Source organism: Calidris pugnax, unplaced genomic scaffold (genome assembly GCF_001431845.1).
Source record: "Calidris pugnax isolate Ruff unplaced genomic scaffold, ASM143184v1 scaffold28, whole genome shotgun sequence".
Lineage (NCBI taxonomy): Eukaryota > Metazoa > Chordata > Aves > Charadriiformes > Scolopacidae > Calidris > Calidris pugnax.
In genome coordinates, this window is record NW_015090842.1 from 487,696 (window position 1) to 507,131 (window position 19,436).

General features: G+C 53.0%; 2 protein-coding genes across 2 annotated transcripts in view; one reads left to right on the forward strand and one right to left on the reverse strand.

Moving 5' to 3' along the window:
* Positions 1-2,343: 2,343 nt before the first annotated feature.
* Positions 2,344-4,449, forward strand: CEBPG (CCAAT/enhancer binding protein (C/EBP), gamma). The gene has a single exon (XM_014942406.1). It carries the CDS (start codon positions 2,473-2,475, stop codon positions 2,923-2,925), a length of 453 nt encoding a protein of 150 aa, XP_014797892.1. The 5' UTR covers positions 2,344-2,472; the 3' UTR covers positions 2,926-4,449.
* Positions 4,450-6,745: 2,296 nt separating this feature from the next.
* The window catches only part of PEPD (peptidase D), a 105,628-nt gene continuing 92,937 nt past the window's right edge, over positions 6,746-19,436 (reverse strand). The window contains exons 14-15 of the mRNA XM_014942133.1: positions 14,175-14,366; positions 6,746-7,434 (exon numbers count right to left, since the gene is read on the reverse strand). Coding sequence (XP_014797619.1) covers positions 7,285-7,434; positions 14,175-14,366 — 342 coding nt within the window. The 3' untranslated portion in view covers positions 6,746-7,284. The remainder of the gene's footprint in view (positions 7,435-14,174; positions 14,367-19,436) is intronic.

A 19,436-nucleotide genomic window follows, 5' to 3' on the forward strand; every position in this document is an offset into this window, starting at 1 on the left:
CGCGGGGCTCGGCGCCCGCCGGTGCCGTGCGGGGACCGCCGGTGCGGGCCCCAGCGGCGCGGCGGGGCCGGGGTGTTGTGACGGACCCCGCCGGTTCCCGGCCCCTTCCTGGAGCCGCAGACCCTCGGGGCGGCTCCGCCGGGACGGGGCGGGCGGGTCGGGGCGCCCAGGTGCGTCCTGTGAGAAACTCCGCGGAACTCGGTCACCTTCCGAAGCGGCCGCTCCGGGCCGGCTGCGGGGGGGTGGGCCCGGCCGGGCCCGGCGCTGCCGTCGGCGCCCCCCGCAATCCCCCGCCGCCCGAGGAGCCCCCGGCGCGGCTCACGGAGGGTGTCGGGGCGCGCTCTTCCTGTGAGGTGTGCGGGAAGAATGGGGACGATGGGAAAAGTATGGGAAGTGGTGTGTCAGCGGCGGCGGCAGGTGACAGCTCCCAGCACTGCTGCTGCCTGCCCTGAGCGTCACCGCTCACCCCGGGTCACCCGCCCGTCTGTGCGGGCCGTCGGGGTCCGGAGGCACCGGGAAGGGAGGGCACCGCTGCCCTTGGGACGGGCCGGTCCCGCGTTAGCCCGGGCGGGGGACGGAGACACCCGGGCAGAGACAACGGGCACGGAAAGGAGTGAGGGAAGAGCTTTGTGTTTCTTGCTGCTAAGTAGAAAAAATACCGATTTAATTAACAAATTAAACCACGTCTTTTGTTTTTTGCCAAAGCAAACATTTCAAAGTTTAATTTTTTAAATTTTTTTTTTTTTTTTTTTTTGTGAAAACAAAGCTAATAAAGGCCTTGGTTTGGTTGGGAGCCCCTGTGGCCCCTGAGGAGCGAGTCAGACAGTACGAAACATCTCTCTGCCGGAGAAGACACCTCTGGTCACCAGTCCCTGGGCTGTAGCGGGTGGCCACTCGGTGTCCTGGGTGGCCAGTTGGTGGCCCAAGGAGAGAACGAGGCAGCTCTAACTGGGCACTGAAACACTCCCATGTGCAGGGTGGGTCCAGCCCCGGGCTGAGCTGGAGCTGACAGCAGCTGGATGGGAACAAGATGCTGGGAAACTGGGCCGGCTCTCGGGGGGGCTGCCTCCCGCGGCGCCGGGGCGGGCGCCCGTTCAAGGAGCCAACCTGTTTGGGGCGAGCAGCGCTGCCGCCGCCATGGTTAGGCACCGTGTCCAAGAAACCAGCTCGGAGCCCCGTCTGCCCCCCACCCCCCCAGTTACCATGTCCCTTACCCTCCCTCCATCTCCTCCCCGCTGCCTCTGTGTCTCCCTGCAGTATTCCCGGGGGATCCCCACAGCACCAGTGCCCTCTGGGACAGGCTCCCCTCATCCTTCTGCTGGGGAAGGGACAGTTGGGAACGGGGATCCAGCCCCAAACAGCCAGGGAGAAAATCAGCTGGAGGCCTCAGCTGTTCCCACACCTGGGTTCTGGGTGGTGCAGTAGTTAGTGCTCATTGCTTTGCAGAAATAGTTGGGGCAGGACAGGATCCAGGTATCGTCTCTCCCAGGGAAGAGTCCACTCAAGAAATAGCTGTGTGATAGAGCATGGATCAGTTCCAGCGGGAAGGAATTGCGGGAGAGCTGTTCCTGTGGGGCTAGAAGGCTTACTGGAGAGGTGTGACACCAGTTCATCCCTGTACTGCCCAGCTAAAATATTCTACTGAAATTCAGTTTAATGGAACAAATAATTTTTCCTTTGAATGACAGGGGAGTAGATAAGAGATCTGAAGGGAATGTCACAGCCGTCACACCACCTTTCTCCTTAGATTGTTTTTTTTCCACTCAGTGCTAGTGAGACCTTAGAAGAGTTGTCCATCTGGACATCATCTTCAAAGGCCGTGCTGCAGGATGGGCGAGGAGAGGTGCGCAGTCTGAGCACCTTCACTGCGGAGGAACGAGCCCGGGGGGGATGTGGCTGTGCCTGCACCCAGAGGGATGGTCTGAAGAGGCCAAGGATCAAGGACTCCTGTTGGTCAAGAGTCAGGCTGTTAATAGGTTTAAGCTGCAGAAGGAAAACTCCAGTCTGAAAATTAAGAAAATTATATAACTGGAGGAAAAGTTAGACAGTGGAACCTGCTGCCAAGACAGAGGTTGTGAAACTGGAGATATTCAAGGCGAGACACCCGTCTGTCAGGGATGGCTCTGGAATAACTGAGTAAAGGCAGTGAACAATGCAAACAGCTTGACTAGATGACCCAGTAACAGTCCCTTCCAACCCAAATATGTTCAAGAGGCTTCTGAATATAGTTGGCAGCTCGTCTGCTTCCAGCCCGGTTGCGCTGTTACTGCAGATGTACCTCCAGCACCTCACGCCCGCGCCGGGAGGGGTAAACTGGAGCTGAAGTGAGCACCTCTCTCTAATGGCATTTTTTTCCCTCCTAGGTTCACCTTGCCCTTAATCCATGTGAAGTCCCGTTGGGAGCACCTTCTAGAACCAGCACAGTCTCTGGTCTCTAATAAATCGTGTTGTGTCCAAGGAGAGCCCGTCCAAATGAGCAAGACATCGCAGCAGAACAGCGCTGCAGATGCCCACGGAGTGAGCGTGATCCACAGCCAGCCCCACGGCAGCGGTCTGCAGCAGGTCCCCCAGCTGGTGCCCGTCAGCCCCGGCGGCGGCGGCAAAGCCGTGCCCCCCAGCAAGCAGGGCAAGAAAAACTCCTTTGTGGATAGAAACAGTGACGAGTATCGTCAGCGCAGAGAGAGAAACAACATGGCAGTGAAAAAGAGCCGGTTAAAGAGCAAGCAGAAGGCACAGGACACGCTGCAAAGGGTCAACCAGCTCAAAGAAGAAAACGAACGTTTAGAGGCAAAAATTAAGCTCCTGACGAAGGAGCTGAGCGTACTGAAAGACTTGTTCCTGGAGCATGCCCACAACCTGGCAGACACCGTGCAGCCCGTCGGCACCGAGGCCAGCGCCGCAGACCCCGACAGCAAGGGGCAGTAGGGGCGGTGGGACCCCCACGGACTCCCCCCGGGCAGCTCCGCCGCAGCCTCCCAGCCACCCAGCACAAACTCTCTTCTTTTAACCATCCTTTTGTGGAGATTTTCTTCTTCTTAGGTTTAACACTGAAGATTTGATACGATTAAACCAGAAACTGCTTCGGGCATTTGTTTTAAATATTTTTCTCCTCTAAAAGACTCCTCTAATAAACGCAGATCTAAATTCATAGCCCACAAGGAGCTTAGAATTAGGGAAATAGCATTTTCACAGAAATGTTCACTTACCTTCTTACAGCCTGCCTCACGGGAGGAATCCAGCAGGATGGGTCACTGTAGCATCAGAAACTCAGAGTGGGATAAAACATCTTTTAAATACCTTTTTGTGTATTTAAGCCCTTTGCTTTCCCCATTACACGTTACACAGCTGCAAAGGCCGGTGTTTGCTTTCCTCTTTGGAGGAGAACATGAATCTGCAGAGCGAGTCCTGTAAAGCAGCAGGTGGGTCATTCCTGTGGGTGATGTGGGGGGCAGCACTGGGGGGCCTGCGGGAGAGCAGCAGCACAGCCTGGGGGTCCCAGCCGGGCCCGAAGCACCGCGCTCAGGAGGGGCAGCAGCAGCGACAGAGCCCCTGACGCCCCTGCGCACGCTGCTCGGGCGGTGACTGGGGCCTTGTGAGGACAAGAGTTTGGTTTTCAAAAATGTCAAAACGCTACCAAAAACCTGCTCTGCAGAACGGCCTTCTCACTGGGGCCAGGTCCCGGGGGGAAGGGGCAGAGGGGCTCGGCGCAGCGGTGAGGGGGGGAGAGCCCCCGACCAGCCCCACTGCGTGGGTCGCTGCTGGGCATCGCCACTTTCACGGCTCTTCACATCTGCAACCGAGATCTTGCAGAAATTCATGGCTATTTTGAAAATAAATGGCCCTAGTTTGGGTAACTGACCCAGTGGGATTTCTACAGCCCCACACACAGCCCCCCCCAATGCCCCCCCAGCTGCGTGAGGGCGTATCCTCGGGCTCGGGTTATTTTCATAAGTTTTTCTATAGCAACTTTTTTAATGCTAGTGCTAAGTCTTTGCCACGATCCTAGCGCAGTGCCATGTACTATAGCAAGGAGTTAAATGATAAAAGGAAAGCAGGAACTTGGACGTAACCTTAATTTATTTTCATTTTTAAATATTGCGTTGAAGGTCTGGCTGTTCCGTTGAGCCCGTGTCCGGCTGCTGGATTCCTGCACCGTCCTCATTTCCCTCCTACACTCCCCTTTCCCATAGGTTATTTTGTAGGATGCTTGTTTGCCTCGTATCTGTACTTAGGAAGAGAACTCGGATATTATCTCTATGAAGATGCTGGTAGAAAATGAAACCTTGAAAAGTTCTTTTTGAATTTAAACTTTTAATACACGTGGAAAACTTTTCTGGATTGTTTTGGATTATGATAGTCTTTTTACAAAGATCTGTTTTTTGGTTCTAGCTGCCGCTTCAGTAGGTAGGGTTGAAATACCAGAAGCCAATAAAAACCTTTTGCTCCTCGTGCTGGCTCCGTTTTTCCTCCCCCTTCCCTGTTTCCCTGAAAAGCAGAGGTGCCCACCACAAACAGTGATCTTTGAGAAATCAGTGCCTCTGTCTCTGCCTTCCCCTGAGGTTTTTACTCAATGGAAAGAGTCAGAAACTCATCACAGTTTTGGCTGAATTCCTGATGTAATAAAATAATTTAAATAATTTAAGACTGAAAATGTATTACCATTCAAGAGAGGGGGGCAAGGGAAGCTGTGCTGCCTGAGAACTCCCACACCTTGGTGGCTTGGGCGAGTCTCTGTTCCTAAAGAAAGGCTGGAATAAATGCACAGCTACACAAGGGAATTTCAGCGTAGCCCATAAAAGTTAAGGTCATCCTTTTGTCACCGTTTTCTTAACAGCTCTCACCTGTGACAGACTCCAGTCTGTCCCTGCATGGGGGACGTTCCAGCTCCTCATTCCTGTTCTCTCCCTGCAGCACAAAGGGCCGGGGGCTGCTCCTGCCCCGTGGGCACCGGGAGCCTCCCCGTCACCCAGCCCCGGTGTCCGTGCAGAGACACCCCGTATGCCTGGCCCCGGGCGCAGGCAGGTGAACGGAGCCGACCCCGTGTGCCCGGCCCCGGGCGCAGGCAGGTGAACGGAGCCGTTGAGCAGCGCTCGGAGCTCCCTGAGCACACAGCCCTGCTCACCCCAACAGCTCCCACTGTTCTGCTCTATTCCCCCATCTGCACCACGGGCAAAGGCACGTGGGGCGAGACACCGGCTGCCAGCCTGAAACACCCTCCTGGCCTCAGAAAGAAAGTTTGCCATCATTACTTTCCCCCACTAACACATTTAACTGCACTAAGTATCACTTTGCCTTTTTTTAAAGGTTTATTTTCCTGCCCTCCTCCCTCCGCTAATTTAGGAAAAAAAAGTTCTAATTCACTTTTTGCTGAAGTGGGTAAGAATTACCAGAATTGAGCAGGCTCCCGGGGCAGTGGGGCAGGGAAAGGGGCGCGGGGGCAGCCCCAGCCCCAGCCCGGGCCAGGGAGCGTGTCGGGGCAGGACCCGCTCTGTCCCCCGATGGCCCGACCTGTTCTGCAGGAGCCGGGCGGCGGGTGCCAGGGCTCAGCACGGGCAGGGAAAGGCCTGTGAACACACCGGGGCTACAGCTGCCTTCAAACACTTCCAAAACTTTTTTTTTTTTTTTTTCTTTTCAGAAATATCTGTGAAGTGTTAGTTTAAAGCAGAACCTGCTGCCGAGCTCCTGCTCCAGTGGGTTCCGGAGGGCCCTGAGGCAGTTTTTTTTTTGTCTTTTCAGAAAAATCTGTGAAGTGTTAGTTTAAAGCAGAACCTGCTGCCGAGCTCCTGCTCCAGTGGGTTCCGGAGGGCCCTGAGGCAGGAGCCATCCCACGGGTGGGCTCGGAGCCTCAATGGGGAGGCACTGGGACTGGGGGGGACAAGACAGAGACCCCCAGTGTCGCTTCCACACAGAAACCCCCCTGGGCTTCAGGGGGAGACACAGCACCCGTGCGGTTCCTGCACAACCCCATGTCCCCTGCACAGGGACAATGTCCCAGAGGCCACCACGGAAGGAAGTGTCAGCACCACTGCACTTCCACCCTCTCCTCACCACTTCCCCTTCGCACTGAGCCCCCCCCCACACACTTACCTCTCACAGCAACCTTAAAAAAAACATTAATAGGCTCATTTTTCAATAAAGTGACGCTGGGCACAGGGAGTGAAGTCCCCTGGAGTCTTGCATCGTGTGCTGCCTTGGGCTCCAACACACAGCCCGATGACCAACCAGCAGTGTTGGTGCTTTCATAAATTGAGCAAGATTATTTTTATGTAGTTACAGCAACTAGTGCTGTTTCGTGATGCAAGAAATATATTTACTCTCCTGCAGGCTGGTGAACACCGCAGTAAAGAAAGGCTTCGCTGGGTAATTTAAATCTTGCATCAATGGAACATCATTCTATGATGATTATTAGCATGTTCGTGGTGTATCCAAATAAAATTTACATGACTCCATTCTGAACTGGCAAACACTGGGCAGTTCCAAATAACCCCGTCCTTCTGCAGAGTGTCCTCTGCTGGGGGACCCCGAGCCCCAGAGCAGCTACTGCCTCCTGCCCCTTCCCAGGGCTCACGGAGACCCCAGCAATGGACAGACAGACGGACACCTCTGATGGACAGGGGGTGCGAAGGAGCAGACACGTCTGGCCAATGAAGGGTCAGAGCTTCCAGAGCACAAACTGGTAGAAAGGTCAGATGAAGAAGCAGCAGTGGGAGCAGAAGAGCTTAATGATCACAAAGTTGTGAGCGTGAATGATGCCAAAGACAAATTTTAATAAAAATTTGATTGTGCTTACTCCATTGACACTGAAATAAGATCTGTAAGAAAAATATAAGTGTCATTATGTCTCCCGCGTACTGCTGATTCTTCTCCTGGGTTTTTTGTGGTGCTTGTGATGAATTTAAGAAAGGACTTTGGTGGGAACAATTACTGACAGCGTTCAGATAATCTATCTGGTATTTTAAAGAGTCCCAATCATCAAAACTCAGATTTAATTGCAAGATATGTCGAGCTGGGATCTGACAGAAGCGTCAGTCCCCCTGACAAGGCAGCAGGTCACTGGGGTGGTAACTCGGGAACGGAACCTGCTGACGGGAGCAGCAGCATTTGATACCTGGACACCGAGCGTGAAGCCTTCTACATTCATTTTTAATTAATTAATCAATCACTCCAGCCAAGAGCCTGCCTGCCTCTCTTGCTATTAAGAATTGGATGCCTTTTACTTGATACGCTGCAGCATGAAATCAGAGTGACAACTAATTAGTGTGAGACTAAGCACCCTCCCCGAGCTCACTGCCTGTGGCTGGAGAGGCCGTCGAAAGCCTTGGTGCCGCTTCGGGCTTCGGCCATGAACGCCTCGATCTCCTCCACGGTGCGCGGGACGCAGGTCAGCAGCTCCATCCCGTTGGCCGTCACCGCGATGTCGTCCTCGATCCGCACCTGCCACGGGGAAGAGGCGGTTACGGGGGGCTGCAGACGGGGTGCAGAGCCCCTCGGGCACCACCAGCACCGAGCTCTGCAGGGCCTGACCCCCCCGGGCTCCCGCCACCCTCCTGGGGTGACAGCAGCCCCATGGTGACCCCCATGGGGTCAGGTGGTGGCCCTGCAGGGGACGGGGTGGTGCCTCGTGAGGTTCACCAGGGATGGTTGAGACCTGCTCCTGTCCCGAAACTCCATACACTTCCAAAGGAGGAACTGCAACATGAAATAGCTCGTAGCTGATGTTCAAAAGGTTGAATTTTGAGCTGATGAGAAAGCCCTAAGCGTGTCAGATATTCCTTTTAAAATACAATCACTGCATTTCAAGCCACGCAAGAAAAAAGCAGGTCCTCTCCATTTTCCAGCTCTTGTTCTGCTGAAATGAAAAGTATGCTCCGTTCCTGTTTGACCCTAATCTCTTCTCACCAGTAAATACGCCCACACAGTCATTTCCCGTTATCTTATCAGAAAAATGTTAGTAAGTCGCTAAGCTGCAATAAAAGCAATTTTAGTAAGGTGTAAATCCTACAGAACACAAACTCCGGGGACTCCCACCTTACAGTTGCTCTAATTGTTTCTGACCTCTTGACATTCTCAACTAAAAATAAAGCTGGTTAACATTTGTACTCCTGATTGCAAAATAATCCATTTGTTCAAACAAAATGAGTCATCCAGTCCTTATTAAACTGTTTGATGATGTCTCTGCCAGATTATTTCTTTTCCTTGGTATCGCGTTAAGTGCATTATAAAGCAGAATTGAATAAACAAACCCCACGGAGTTCGCACATTTGCTTGGGGCGGCTGTGAATGGGAAAGGCCCTTCGGTGGGTGCAGAGGGGGACACGGGATCCCACAGACCTCACCGGGGGGACACCCACCCACTGCCTTGGGTTTGGCTGAGCAGAATAACCCAGGGATTCAGCAGGACGGTCAGGCTGTACCTACAGTGGCCACCTAAAGGTGGTCTCCTGGCAGCAGCCCAGCCCCTGCCAGCCCCGCACGGTGCCAGGACCCGGGGGACAGGTCTGGGGACAGGTAACAGGTAACGCATCCCAAGCACAGCGGTGCCAGCGCCCACGGGGGAAGTAAAAATGTCAGTGCCAAAGCCAGTCCCAGTGCAGAGACGAGGCGGCCAAAGCTGGAGCTGATGCTCCTGAGAGAGAGTCTCTCCCGAGCACCCCCGGCCTCACAAACTGCACAAAAAAAAGAGTAAGAGCTGCTGGTGTTGCCCAGCTGGTGTTACAGGCCGTCACCGACACCTCGGCGCTCCCCGAGAGGCCGGGCTGGTGAGAGCAGAGCAGATGGAACCAGACCTGGGGGTACCAAGGTGTCTGCCAGCCCCGTGTCCCACCTGGTGCGCAGGAGAAACAAGGCTGGGGAAGGAGCTGGAGAATGGAGCTGGGGTGAGGAAAGGAGCCAGGGGAGGAAGATACAGGATTGATGAACATCGGACAAAGAGAGACGGGGCTGTGAGAGGGTCCAGGGGGAGATGCAGGGGGAGGTGAGGAGCGAGACACAGCGAGAAGGGAACAGGGGGGCTGGAGCTGGGGACGGAGAGTCACCAAATGGGGGAGGACGGGGACACCCAGCAGTTTGGGGTGGTACCCACAGCAGCTCATGGCAGAGGAGGAACGTTGTGAGGAGATCAAATCATCAGTCCACAGCTGTGGGTTACTGTGAGAAGTGGGAGAGGCAGCACTGTCTCACCAGCCTGTCACCATCAACAGCTCCAGAGGGTCTTTGGGAGGCAGCTGGGGGGGCACAGACCCACCGCTCCCATGGGCCTCACCCTCCCAACCCCCAGCTCCTTCTCCAGGATCTAACCATTGCTCTGCCAGGATGGATCTCACCTGAACTGAGTGCTTGCCCCAGCAGAGCAGAGAGACCTCCCGCAAGAACAAAGGACACACACCATTCTCTAGGGGGGAGAGATCTCTGCATTTGCTCTTTTCCTTCACCCTGAGCTGAAGTTCAGCAGCAGCTTCAGGGGACCTGCAAAACCTTCCTACCGGAGAGCCCGGCGTCTGGTCTTGTCTGCTGTCCAAATGGACAAAAGATGCTGGCTGTGGCTGGCAGGGCTCGCTGGCGGGGGACGGCCGTTGTGAAACGCGCTCTCGGCCCGTCCCCGTTTGCAGGCTCTTCGTGCTGCTCCTTGGAAGGGACACGGCTGGAAGGCAGAGCAGGGCGAGGTGTGGGGTTCAGGCCCCTGCACACACCCCGGGCTTCGCCTTCTCGGGGTGAAATGGCGCGCTCGGAAAAGCACCCCCGAGGAGGGGAAGAGGCCGGGAATGCCAGGACTGTCCCTAAAACGCCTTTCCCTTATCAGGGGCAGTGGCATGATCTGTCTGGATGGACCCGATTGCACAACTGCCCAGCGCCAGCAGCAGGCCGTCATGTGGCTCGACCGGGTGGCCCCAGCCGTGTCCTGGAGCGGGGCTGGGGGACACGGCCAGGGATGGCCCCCCGGGAGCGGAACAGCGGGGCCACCCTCACCCCCCGACAGCCTCACGCTTTGTCCCCACTCACCAGCGCACCCACGCTCCCAGAGCCCCCGCCGTGTCCTGAGGGAAGGGGGCTGGAGCACCCCTTCGCTCCCTTTGGATGACGATAGATACAAAAGGCTTTTGAGAATCAAGAAAGAATTTTGGCCAATTGACTAGTCCAGATTTGCACAATGACAGATCCCAGATGGGATTTAAAAAGAGCACTGGTGACACGTCTCACTTCTGTCTCACTCTGTCGAGCGTCAGTTTGATCACAGCTGTGCATCCCACATCACGGGAAACAGCAGCACCAGGATGTTTCTGTAGGGACTTGTGCCACACAAGGACTCTCATCCCACGTGCCAGCCCTCCTTCTTCTGCGTCACGAGCAGCTCCTCACATTAGGCACGCTTTATTCTAAAGGTCCACATACAAATGTTTTATGGAAGAGGGTCGGGAACAGCAGGGTGAGGCCATGGATTTCATTAGACCCACTGATAGGGCTGGGAAAAGACGCCTCAGGCACACAGTCCCTTCGTCCAGGCTCAAAAAGAAGCAATAAACTATAAGCTAAATACAGGTTAGAAACAGCTGCTCTTACTTCAACCTCATTATCTTAATTAGACAACTTAAGAGAAAAGGGTTAAAGGTTTATAAGCAACTAGTCGCTGGTTTTGGGTTGCTTATAACTATCGCTTCTCTTAAAAGCAAGCCATCCATTTCATTATGGCAACTGCTTTTCTAGGAAAACTTTTCAAAAAGATGCTGTGTAGCATTATTACTGCTGCATAATATGAAAAGTTAAAAAGCAGATGAGCATTATGTTTATTGCCTGGTAAATCATTTCATTCCACAACACACACTCAGCATAAACCCAGAAGCAGCTCAGCCTTCTGAAAAATGAAAACCAGGACGACTGCAGGTCTGTGACCCAAAGGTAGAAGCAATCAAACACCCTGCTTTTTATCTGCTTTAAGATTTGTTCCTGAGTAAGGGAAATACTATTGTTGTGAAAAATACTATAATATTAGCGGATCTTCAAGGTCCTGGGCTTTGTACATCTACTTAACTTTTAAAGGAGAAAAATCTGCAAATTAAAAAAAGCATTTAGCTGTCTTTCAGCATTTTCTCTGACTTGCATGGAGTTTTCACACATTAAGCCTAGTGCTGGTTGTACAAATCCTAGGGAAACCAAAGCCTGAACAGAGACTGAGCATTATTTAAGGCCAGGAATGGCTGACTGGGGTGAGACAGCGCCGTAGGCAGCGCGGTGTGAGCTGCTCCCCGGGGCTGTCCCCCCGCACCCGGCTCCGCACCCCGTGTCCGAGCGGCGCGGGAGGGCCCAGGCGGAGCAGAGGTGCCTGGGGACGGGGCGGGCGCCAGCCCCGACGGCAGCCCTTGCCCCACAGAGTCCGTGACCTCGGGGAGCCCCGTCTGGCAGAGGGAGAACCCCAGTGCGTGTGACCGAGGGACCTCTGAGAGGCTGCGGGGGACGGAGCCCAGCGCAGGGCTTTGGGCTTCGGAGAGGGCAGCCCGTGCTCTTGGCAGCAGACCCCCGAGCAACACTCCTTGCCCTGCTCCAGAGGGAGCAGTGTTCAACCCAGAACAGACTGTGCTTGGTCAAAGCCCACCTTAGGAGGTCCCTGAGCAGCAGCCCCAGCGGGAAGGCCGGGTGTGTGGAGGCTCCTCCATGGCCAGCCCAGGAGAAGGTCCTGCCCTCAGCAGCTCCCCATGGCCAACACCAGGCAGCACCAGCTACGGCACAGGGCTGCATCCTGCCCCTGTCTGGCACGGCAAAAGGGCTGCTCCTCTCAATGCACAGACTTGTCACAGTCAAGAAAATTATCCAAAGCCCAAAAAAGACATGAATTCGAGGTGAATTCATTAAAATCCACAAATCCCCTGTGTGGACACTCTTACTCAGAATTACAGTGCTGTTACCTTGGCTAATGCAGCTTCATTTTTGAAGTGAATTAAACTAAACCAAATTAAGAACATTTTAATTAGTGCTGAGCTCTGCAGAAGGAAATGCACTACTTATTTCCTTTAGTACAATGCCTTTTTCTTTTAAACTTACAGGAAGATTGGGTTGGCTGTAGTGAGCTCTTCAGCTAGAACTGACACCAACCTAACCCCTGCACCACTAACACTAAGCCCTGTAAAAACACTGGATCTTCACAAGATCTTTTTTAATCACGTAGAGAGAAAGTTTCCCTACATGCTTTTGAGAGAAACACTCACTCATTCTGGATAAACTAGAACGAACCAGCATGTAGAAAACTAAGCATGCTACACACCACAAACTGTATCTTCTACTTATGCAGAACCAAGTCAGAACTGTAAAGATGGAAAAATTCATTTTGATTGCATTATAATTCAGCTTTTGTGTAGAATTCAGAAATATTCAGATGTACTTCAGTCTCAGATTTTATTTCCATTCTTCTCCTGGACAAAATCAAGTGACAACATCTGGCTCAGAGTATGTGTGTATTACTATTTTTTTCTCTCTAAGTAAAATGTATTGTTCACAGGGGGATCGGAGATTTAGATTTTTGCTCAATCGTTTTTGGGCAGCTCTCCCTTTTAGCGAAGTTTGTTGGCGAGCTCTCCTCACCAGTCATCGTTACAGGAAGCTCAGCAAAAATCGGGAGAAAGTTAGACTTTGCTTGAAATCTCTGGAACAAAAGTGCCTGATGCAGCCACTGACAGTCAGGGCAGAGCTCTGCGCCGTCCCCTGCTCCACGCCACGGCAGCCACGTGCACGCCTCGAGCTGCAGCGCTGGGGCAGGCGCTCCCAGACAGCCACGGAGGAACCTGGGCTCTGCTGAGCATTTCCAGAGAAACCTCACCAGGAACCAATTCAGCGACCCAAAAACTCCTGCAGAGCATTGACACGGGAAGCCAAGACAGTCAAACCTGTTCTGGTTGCGGTGTGAAGCCACACAAGTGCGTTACAGCCTTTCTCTGAAACACCCTCCAGCGTGCGGTGCCGTGTAACGTGCTCCCCGGAGAAAATGCAGAGTTTGCTGCCTTTCCTTCACCAGGAAGGCTGGCAAGGCTTGATAAGGAAACAGCACAGAGACAGATAATGTCCCAGACCTCAGCAGAAAGGTAAATACCAGCGAGGGCTTGACAGGGCTGCAGAGATGGCATGGGGACCCTTGGCGGGGGCTGCCCGGGAGCCCATGGCACACACAGCTCTGCTGGGTCTCCTCTGGCTGGTGCTTCAAAGCCAGCTCAGACCAAAAGCCTCACAGTAATGACCCTCTCACGCTGGCGAACAGCGATGAATTAGTGGATGGCAGCAGCAGACAATTCCTAATGAATGACTTCTCATACCAGAAAGTCCCTGTTGCTGCCAGCGATTGTTAGCTGTGCGGGGAGCCAGCAGCAGAGCCGGGCGGAGGACGGGGCAGGGGCTGCCTGCTCTATCTTCTCTGGGCGCGCATACGGGAGCTCAGGGAACAACGCAGCACCCCTTGGATGCTCACCCCACTGAAATGAAAACCCACTGGAAGCCCCTGCAACTGCTGAACGCCCTGCCAGGGTGGTGGCTTGGAGTGGGGAATGTGCCCTGGAGAGCGTGGAGAACCGAGGCCCCTCTGCTCGCGTGGCAGAACGATGGCCGGGACGGTGGCACCTCCTGAGCCAGCCAGCCTTCCCGTGCCCGGTGCTGCCAGAGCCTGCCCTGGGACACCTCCAGCAGGGGAGCTTGCCAGGAGCCATTGGCCATCTCCTTGGAAAACAGGGACAGGCTTTACATTCACAAGTCCAGTAAAACCAATTGTTGCTGATTTTCTCTACTGCGTCCCCATCTCAAACAGCGCTGGGCTCTGCTGCCCAGGGAGGGAGCACCGCACTGTGCCGCTGTCGAGGAAGCTCACTCTGGAACATGGATCTCAGCCTCCTGTTCCTGACACACGTCTCACACATCAGACCAAACACCTACCTGGCAAGGACAGCGCTGACCGAAGGCATTTCAATCAATGGAAAGATATGGGTCTACCATTAATCAGATATCACAAGTATAAAACCTCATTTAAAAACAACAAACAAAGCGCCCAGTTTTTCTGCAGGGTCAAGCGGCCCAAGGTGCTGCTTCGGGATCAGCCCTTCACGCAACACGTTACCACTTCCCACAGATTTCTCCTCAAGCACACAGCAGAGGCAAACAGACAGAAAAGCCATCTCAGAAGCATGTGGCTGGGAATCACTCACCCCACCGAAGCCTCTGAAGCGCTGCAGGACGTTGTTGTTGATGAAGCAGGACTGCGCGGGGTCCCGCAGGGCTTGGTCCAGGAGGTGGTCGATGAAGTAGATGCCCGGCTCGATGGTGAGGACCATGCCCTGCTGCAGGCTGCGGGCGGTGCGCAGGCTGCGCAGCCCCGGCAGGTCGATGCGCTCCACTCCCTGCGGAAGAGACGCCGTTGGGAGACGGAAAGGCAGCCCCTGCTGACCCCCCCCCGGCTGCGGCTCTGAGAGACCCCCAACACAGCAGGCAGAGGGGAGCAGAGACTGAACCCCCGCTGTGTCCCTCCCTCCCTCACACAGCTCTCACCTACAGCCGGGACCACCTTCCAGCTCAACACCCAAACCCGGTTTTGCACCCCAGAAACCCTGGGTTTGGGCATTTCTGGTACTGCCACTCTCTGCTGGGAGAAGTGCTGCAGCACAGAGGAACAAGAGTGACCTGCACCATTTCTGTCTGTACCCTCCCCTGCAAAGGGCAGTACTTTAAGCGATGGGCAAATCTGGAAATGCCCCCTCCACGTCCTGGCTGAAGGAGCAGAACCGTGCAGCAGGGAACAGTTTCTCCAAGGATATGCAAATGCTTATTCTCACTGAATGTTATGAAAATTACACATTTATGATCTTGATTCAGGAGCAATGAGTCTACACATGACCTCATAAAAGCAGCCCATTTAAAACTAAACTTTTGTCAGATTCAGACTTTCAGGCAACACGGTGCTGACTGATATTATTAAAAACTAAGTCAAAACAAGTCCTGACTAGCAAAACATTCTCTTCTTCCCAAAAGCTGGTAGAGTAAAATGATATATGAGGACGTGCTTACTCAAGGAACTAGAAACACTGCAAAGACTAGCTCAGGATATTAATTTCATTCCCCCAGATGTGCCAGGTATTGCAACATCGGAATAAATATATCTCAATCCCATCAGCTTTCTGAAAATTCTTTGCAACCGTAGCAAAATTTCATCAACAAGGTTTGGTGATGACCAGTAAACAGTTTGCAGGCCGCACACCTCGCTGGGGAGAACTCCCCGCCTCAGCCTCTAGGTCACAGAATCACAGAAGGGTTTGGGTTGGAAGGGACCTTAAAGCCCCCCCAGTGCCACCCCCTGCCCTGGGCAGGGACACCTCCCACCACACCAGGTTGCTCCAAGCCCCCTCCAACCTGGCCTTGAACCCCTCCAGGGATGGGGCAGCCACAGCTTCTCGGGGCAACCTGGGCCGGGCTCTCACCACCCTCACACCAAACAAGTTCTTCCCCACAGCTCAGCTCCCTCTCCCCTCTCTCAGTGTCAAACCCTTCCCCCTCATCCTATGGCTCCCTTTCCTGATCCAGAGTCCCTCCCCAGCTTTCCTGGAGCCCCTTGAGGGACTGGAAGGGGCTCCAAGGTGTCCCCGGAGCCTTCTCTTCTCCATCCCTCCTGGCCGGCAGAGGTGGTGGGAGATGCCCTCACATCTCCCAGGGTTCCCCCTCAGCACACCCTTGGCTCCGCAGAGGGCAGACACCCTGCAGTACTGTTTGCTCCTCACCGTTCAGCCTAGAGAAACCCCATTTCACAGAAATCCTGCTCCCAGTAGCTGCTGGGCAGCGTGCTCTCCCCTTGCCGGGGACGTGCTTCCCCTTGGCAGAGCTTCTGAGCCACCCCACTGCCTCCAGCAGCAGCCAAGGTTTCCAAAGCCCACCAGCCCGGGCACCCATGGGCAGCTTTGCCCATTTTTCAGAGATGTGGAGCGTTTTCACAAGCGCACCCTCACCATCTCCTCTGGGCACTCCACTCATTTTGTTTCGTGTGTCCGAGCTGAATTCTGCAGAGCAGGATATTACACTCACGTAAGAAAGCACGATTTTGTTTCACCGAGGACACAAGAAGACTCTGATATTAAGCAAGGCACTTTGCATTTATATTCTTATCAAAACCCAGAGAGAATCAATATATTTCTGAACTTGAAACAATAACTGCACTGAAACGGAGCCATTTCTCCTGCTGCTGCTGCCCCATGGGGTTTGGCATCTCACACATTCATTGTGATGTGCAGAGGAAACGAGGGCATCCAATCTTGTGGATTAATCTCTCCATGAGCTGTAAACAATTAGATTAGTGTCTGGACCTTTTGGTGTCTTGCCAACTATCTATCGGCTGCTTTACAACAAACAACCCCTATTTGGCTTTTAAGGGCACTTCTCTTCAGTTTCACTTGTAAACGCCGTCTCCGAGGCGGTCGGTGCGAGGCAGATGCCAGCAGGAGGAATGCGGAGGGAGGGAACGATGGCAACCACCCTCTGCAGGCAGCCCCAAGGAGAGGGACCCCAAGCCAACTTGAGGAGGACAGCCCCAAGCCAACTTGAGGAGGACAGCCCCAAGCCAACTTGCTGTAGGGCTGATGGACAATGTGAGCTGGGACAGGGAACAAGCAGAGTGGGGAAGGGGGAAGGTGACCAAGCCAGGGAGATGACAGAATTCCTTCTTCTAAGAACAGCACTGGATTGAACCAACCAGACAATGGCTTCAGCAGCCCAAATGACATCTGATCTCTGGGCACTCTTGGTAGACACCGTGGCCATCAGGTCCAGGAGCTGGCAGTTCTCAGCTCTCAGTCTGCTTCAGTTGTTTATGAAAACTGGAGCAAACTGAGGATTTTTTTAATGACTGAAACCCCACCATCCCCAAACAGAAGGCGACAGGTCTGAAACAAGGACATTGCCATTTTCCACCAAGTCAAAGCCTCGCACTGTCACCCATCGCTATGGACCTTCTGCCATTAACGGATTTCCTTCTTTGTGGGGAGGAAATGTCCTTCCATATTGCAGCTAAACACCTAACACCTTCTTCTCAACAACAACCATGATGGTGTTTTGCAGCTGGATGGGATTAAGAGTAAGAAGCACGAGCGCTGGCGCAGCAGCGGGGCGAGTATCTGGTACTACCTTATCTCCTGGAGGCCTGGCCACAGAGCAGGACCCCGTCACACTCAGTGCTGTACAACTGAAAAGCTGGTAATTTGCCTCAAAATAGTGTAGAGAATAACCTAGAAAATATTAACACCTAGGAATCTAAAAAGAGACTCCCAGTGACATTCTGGGAAACTGACTTTTTGTAGAACTGTTTATTTTCCCGTACACTGCAACAACAGACTGTATCCGAAATTGTTTTCTAAGAGTGATTTTATTTGGAGGTTCTGCTCACATTTTAGAACTGAGACACTCCCCCCGCAGTGAGCACAGATGTATGACACTGTCATTTGTGACTGTACTCCTGCCAAGAACATCAGATTCCAATTAATGGTTCATGTAAGGTAACAAAAAACAGCCTGTCTAGGCAATAAGGACTGTCAAGGGAACAAGAGAATTATTATGTAAACTGATTTCATTACTATGTAAGCAAAATAAAAGTTCAAATTAAGTGTGCAGTAATAGAAAATATAGATCTATTTTTGGAATAAGCAGGGAATTAGGAAGTATGCAAATATGCCTCTTCCCCAGAAAAGTGGCCGTGGAAGCCCAGAAGTCACAGTAACTCTGCAGTACTTCAGTATAAGGCTGAATGACCGCCTGCTCCTCGGCACCTCAGTGGTTAATGGGGTACACACTGCTTTTTCCGTGGAAGAGCTGCAATAGGTGTCCTGCTGGATCTTGTCCCACAGACACCCGCTACCGGGCAAAGCCATCAGAGGCAGGAACAGCTCCAGCCCCGCTTGGGAGAGCTCATCTTGGGTCTGTCTTTGGGAGAGGACGCAAGAAAACCATGGGTGACGTCCCTGTGCCAGCTGGGGATGGCAGGGCCACCCTCCCTCCTGGAAGCAGGGGCTGCAACACCGAGGTGGCACCACCCAGAGGGTTCCTCCAGCCAGCAGTGGCAGAGACACACGGCCTGGGCAGAGATCACCAACACTACCCGTGACTGCAAACACCCAGCCACAGTAAAAGACTCACGTAGAGACACAAACTACTTTCTGGTACCTTTTTCCAGCTGAATCATCACTGAACTTTTTTTGAGCCTGACAAATAGACTGTCACAGTTGGATCACATCCAATACAGCAAAGTCCTAACCATTTTACCGAACTAAGTGCAATCAAGAATTTAAATTAGTCAGGATACTAACATTATATTTAGATTATAAGAAATCAACACCAAATTGAAATCCCAGCACTTCCATTCTTCCCGGTTCTCCCACTGTGTGTACCCAACTTCTAATTAGCTCATTTACTGTAAAAAGCACGGAGCCCTCTGCAGCTAATAAAATAAAATAAAAGCCTCGAGTTCCATTTCGCTTGTCTGCTGGTCCCTTCTCTCTAAGCCCTCGTTTCTCTCGCCGAGTGCTGCTAATGAAGATTAGTTTATCCAATCTGTGCCGCTGCCTCCCGTCACCTGCAGGAGCGGCTGGTGGAAATCCACAGCAGGTGATGGAGAACCTGCCCTGAGCACCACCCCCGTCTCTCACAGCTCAAAGCCTCCCCTTCTGCAGCACAACCTCGTCACTGGAGCTTTAGGGACACAGCCCTCAGCTAACACTGGGGGAATGGAGGGGACGCAGCGCTTAACTGCCTATTTTTATTTTAAACAAGAATTGGAAAAGCTACCAGCAAGGCTGCTTTAAAATGAGACCAATGACAAGCACCGTTTAAAATCTAACGGGCAGGTTTCCTTGTGACACACGGAAAGATATGCAGCAAATGGCCTTAAATGAAAGGGCTTTTTCTTTTGTGATTTTTTGATACTAATATTAGTGGAAATTGCACAGCAAGCCTCCCAAAGCATACCCACGATACTTTTAATACCTCACTTTTACATACAACTGAAAGCAGAACTGTACTATTTTGGTTCTTCTCTCCTGTTCAAAACCACACAAGCTCTGTTAGTCTCTGCTAAAATTCCAGGCAGGTTTGGACAATCCCTCCTCTCCTGCCTCTGCTCAAGCCCCAAGCTCCCACAAACACCCCGACTCCAGCATCTCCAGCACAGGGAAAAGCTGCTGGGAGCCCCCCACCGTTTTTCTGAGCTAAGAATAAGCCCTCTGGATTCCCATGCTGCTCTGTGTCAAATGCTGTAGAATTAAGTCCTCACCCCTCAGTTTCTTGCCCTCAGCAGCCCCACAGCCACACTGCCCCGCCGGGCAGGAGCTCAGAGAACCAAAAAGAAAGCGGTTCAAGGGACACTGTCAAGTGGCAGCAGCACATTTTCCCTCCCAGCCTTTTCTCCAGGTGCACACTCGCTCAGAAGAAGAAGACCC

What these genes read in the sequence shown, in the direction of transcription:
- CEBPG (XM_014942406.1), top strand. Translation starts at nt 2,473, where the DNA reads ATGAGCAAGACATCGCAGCAGAACAGCGCTGCAGATGCCCACGGAGTG.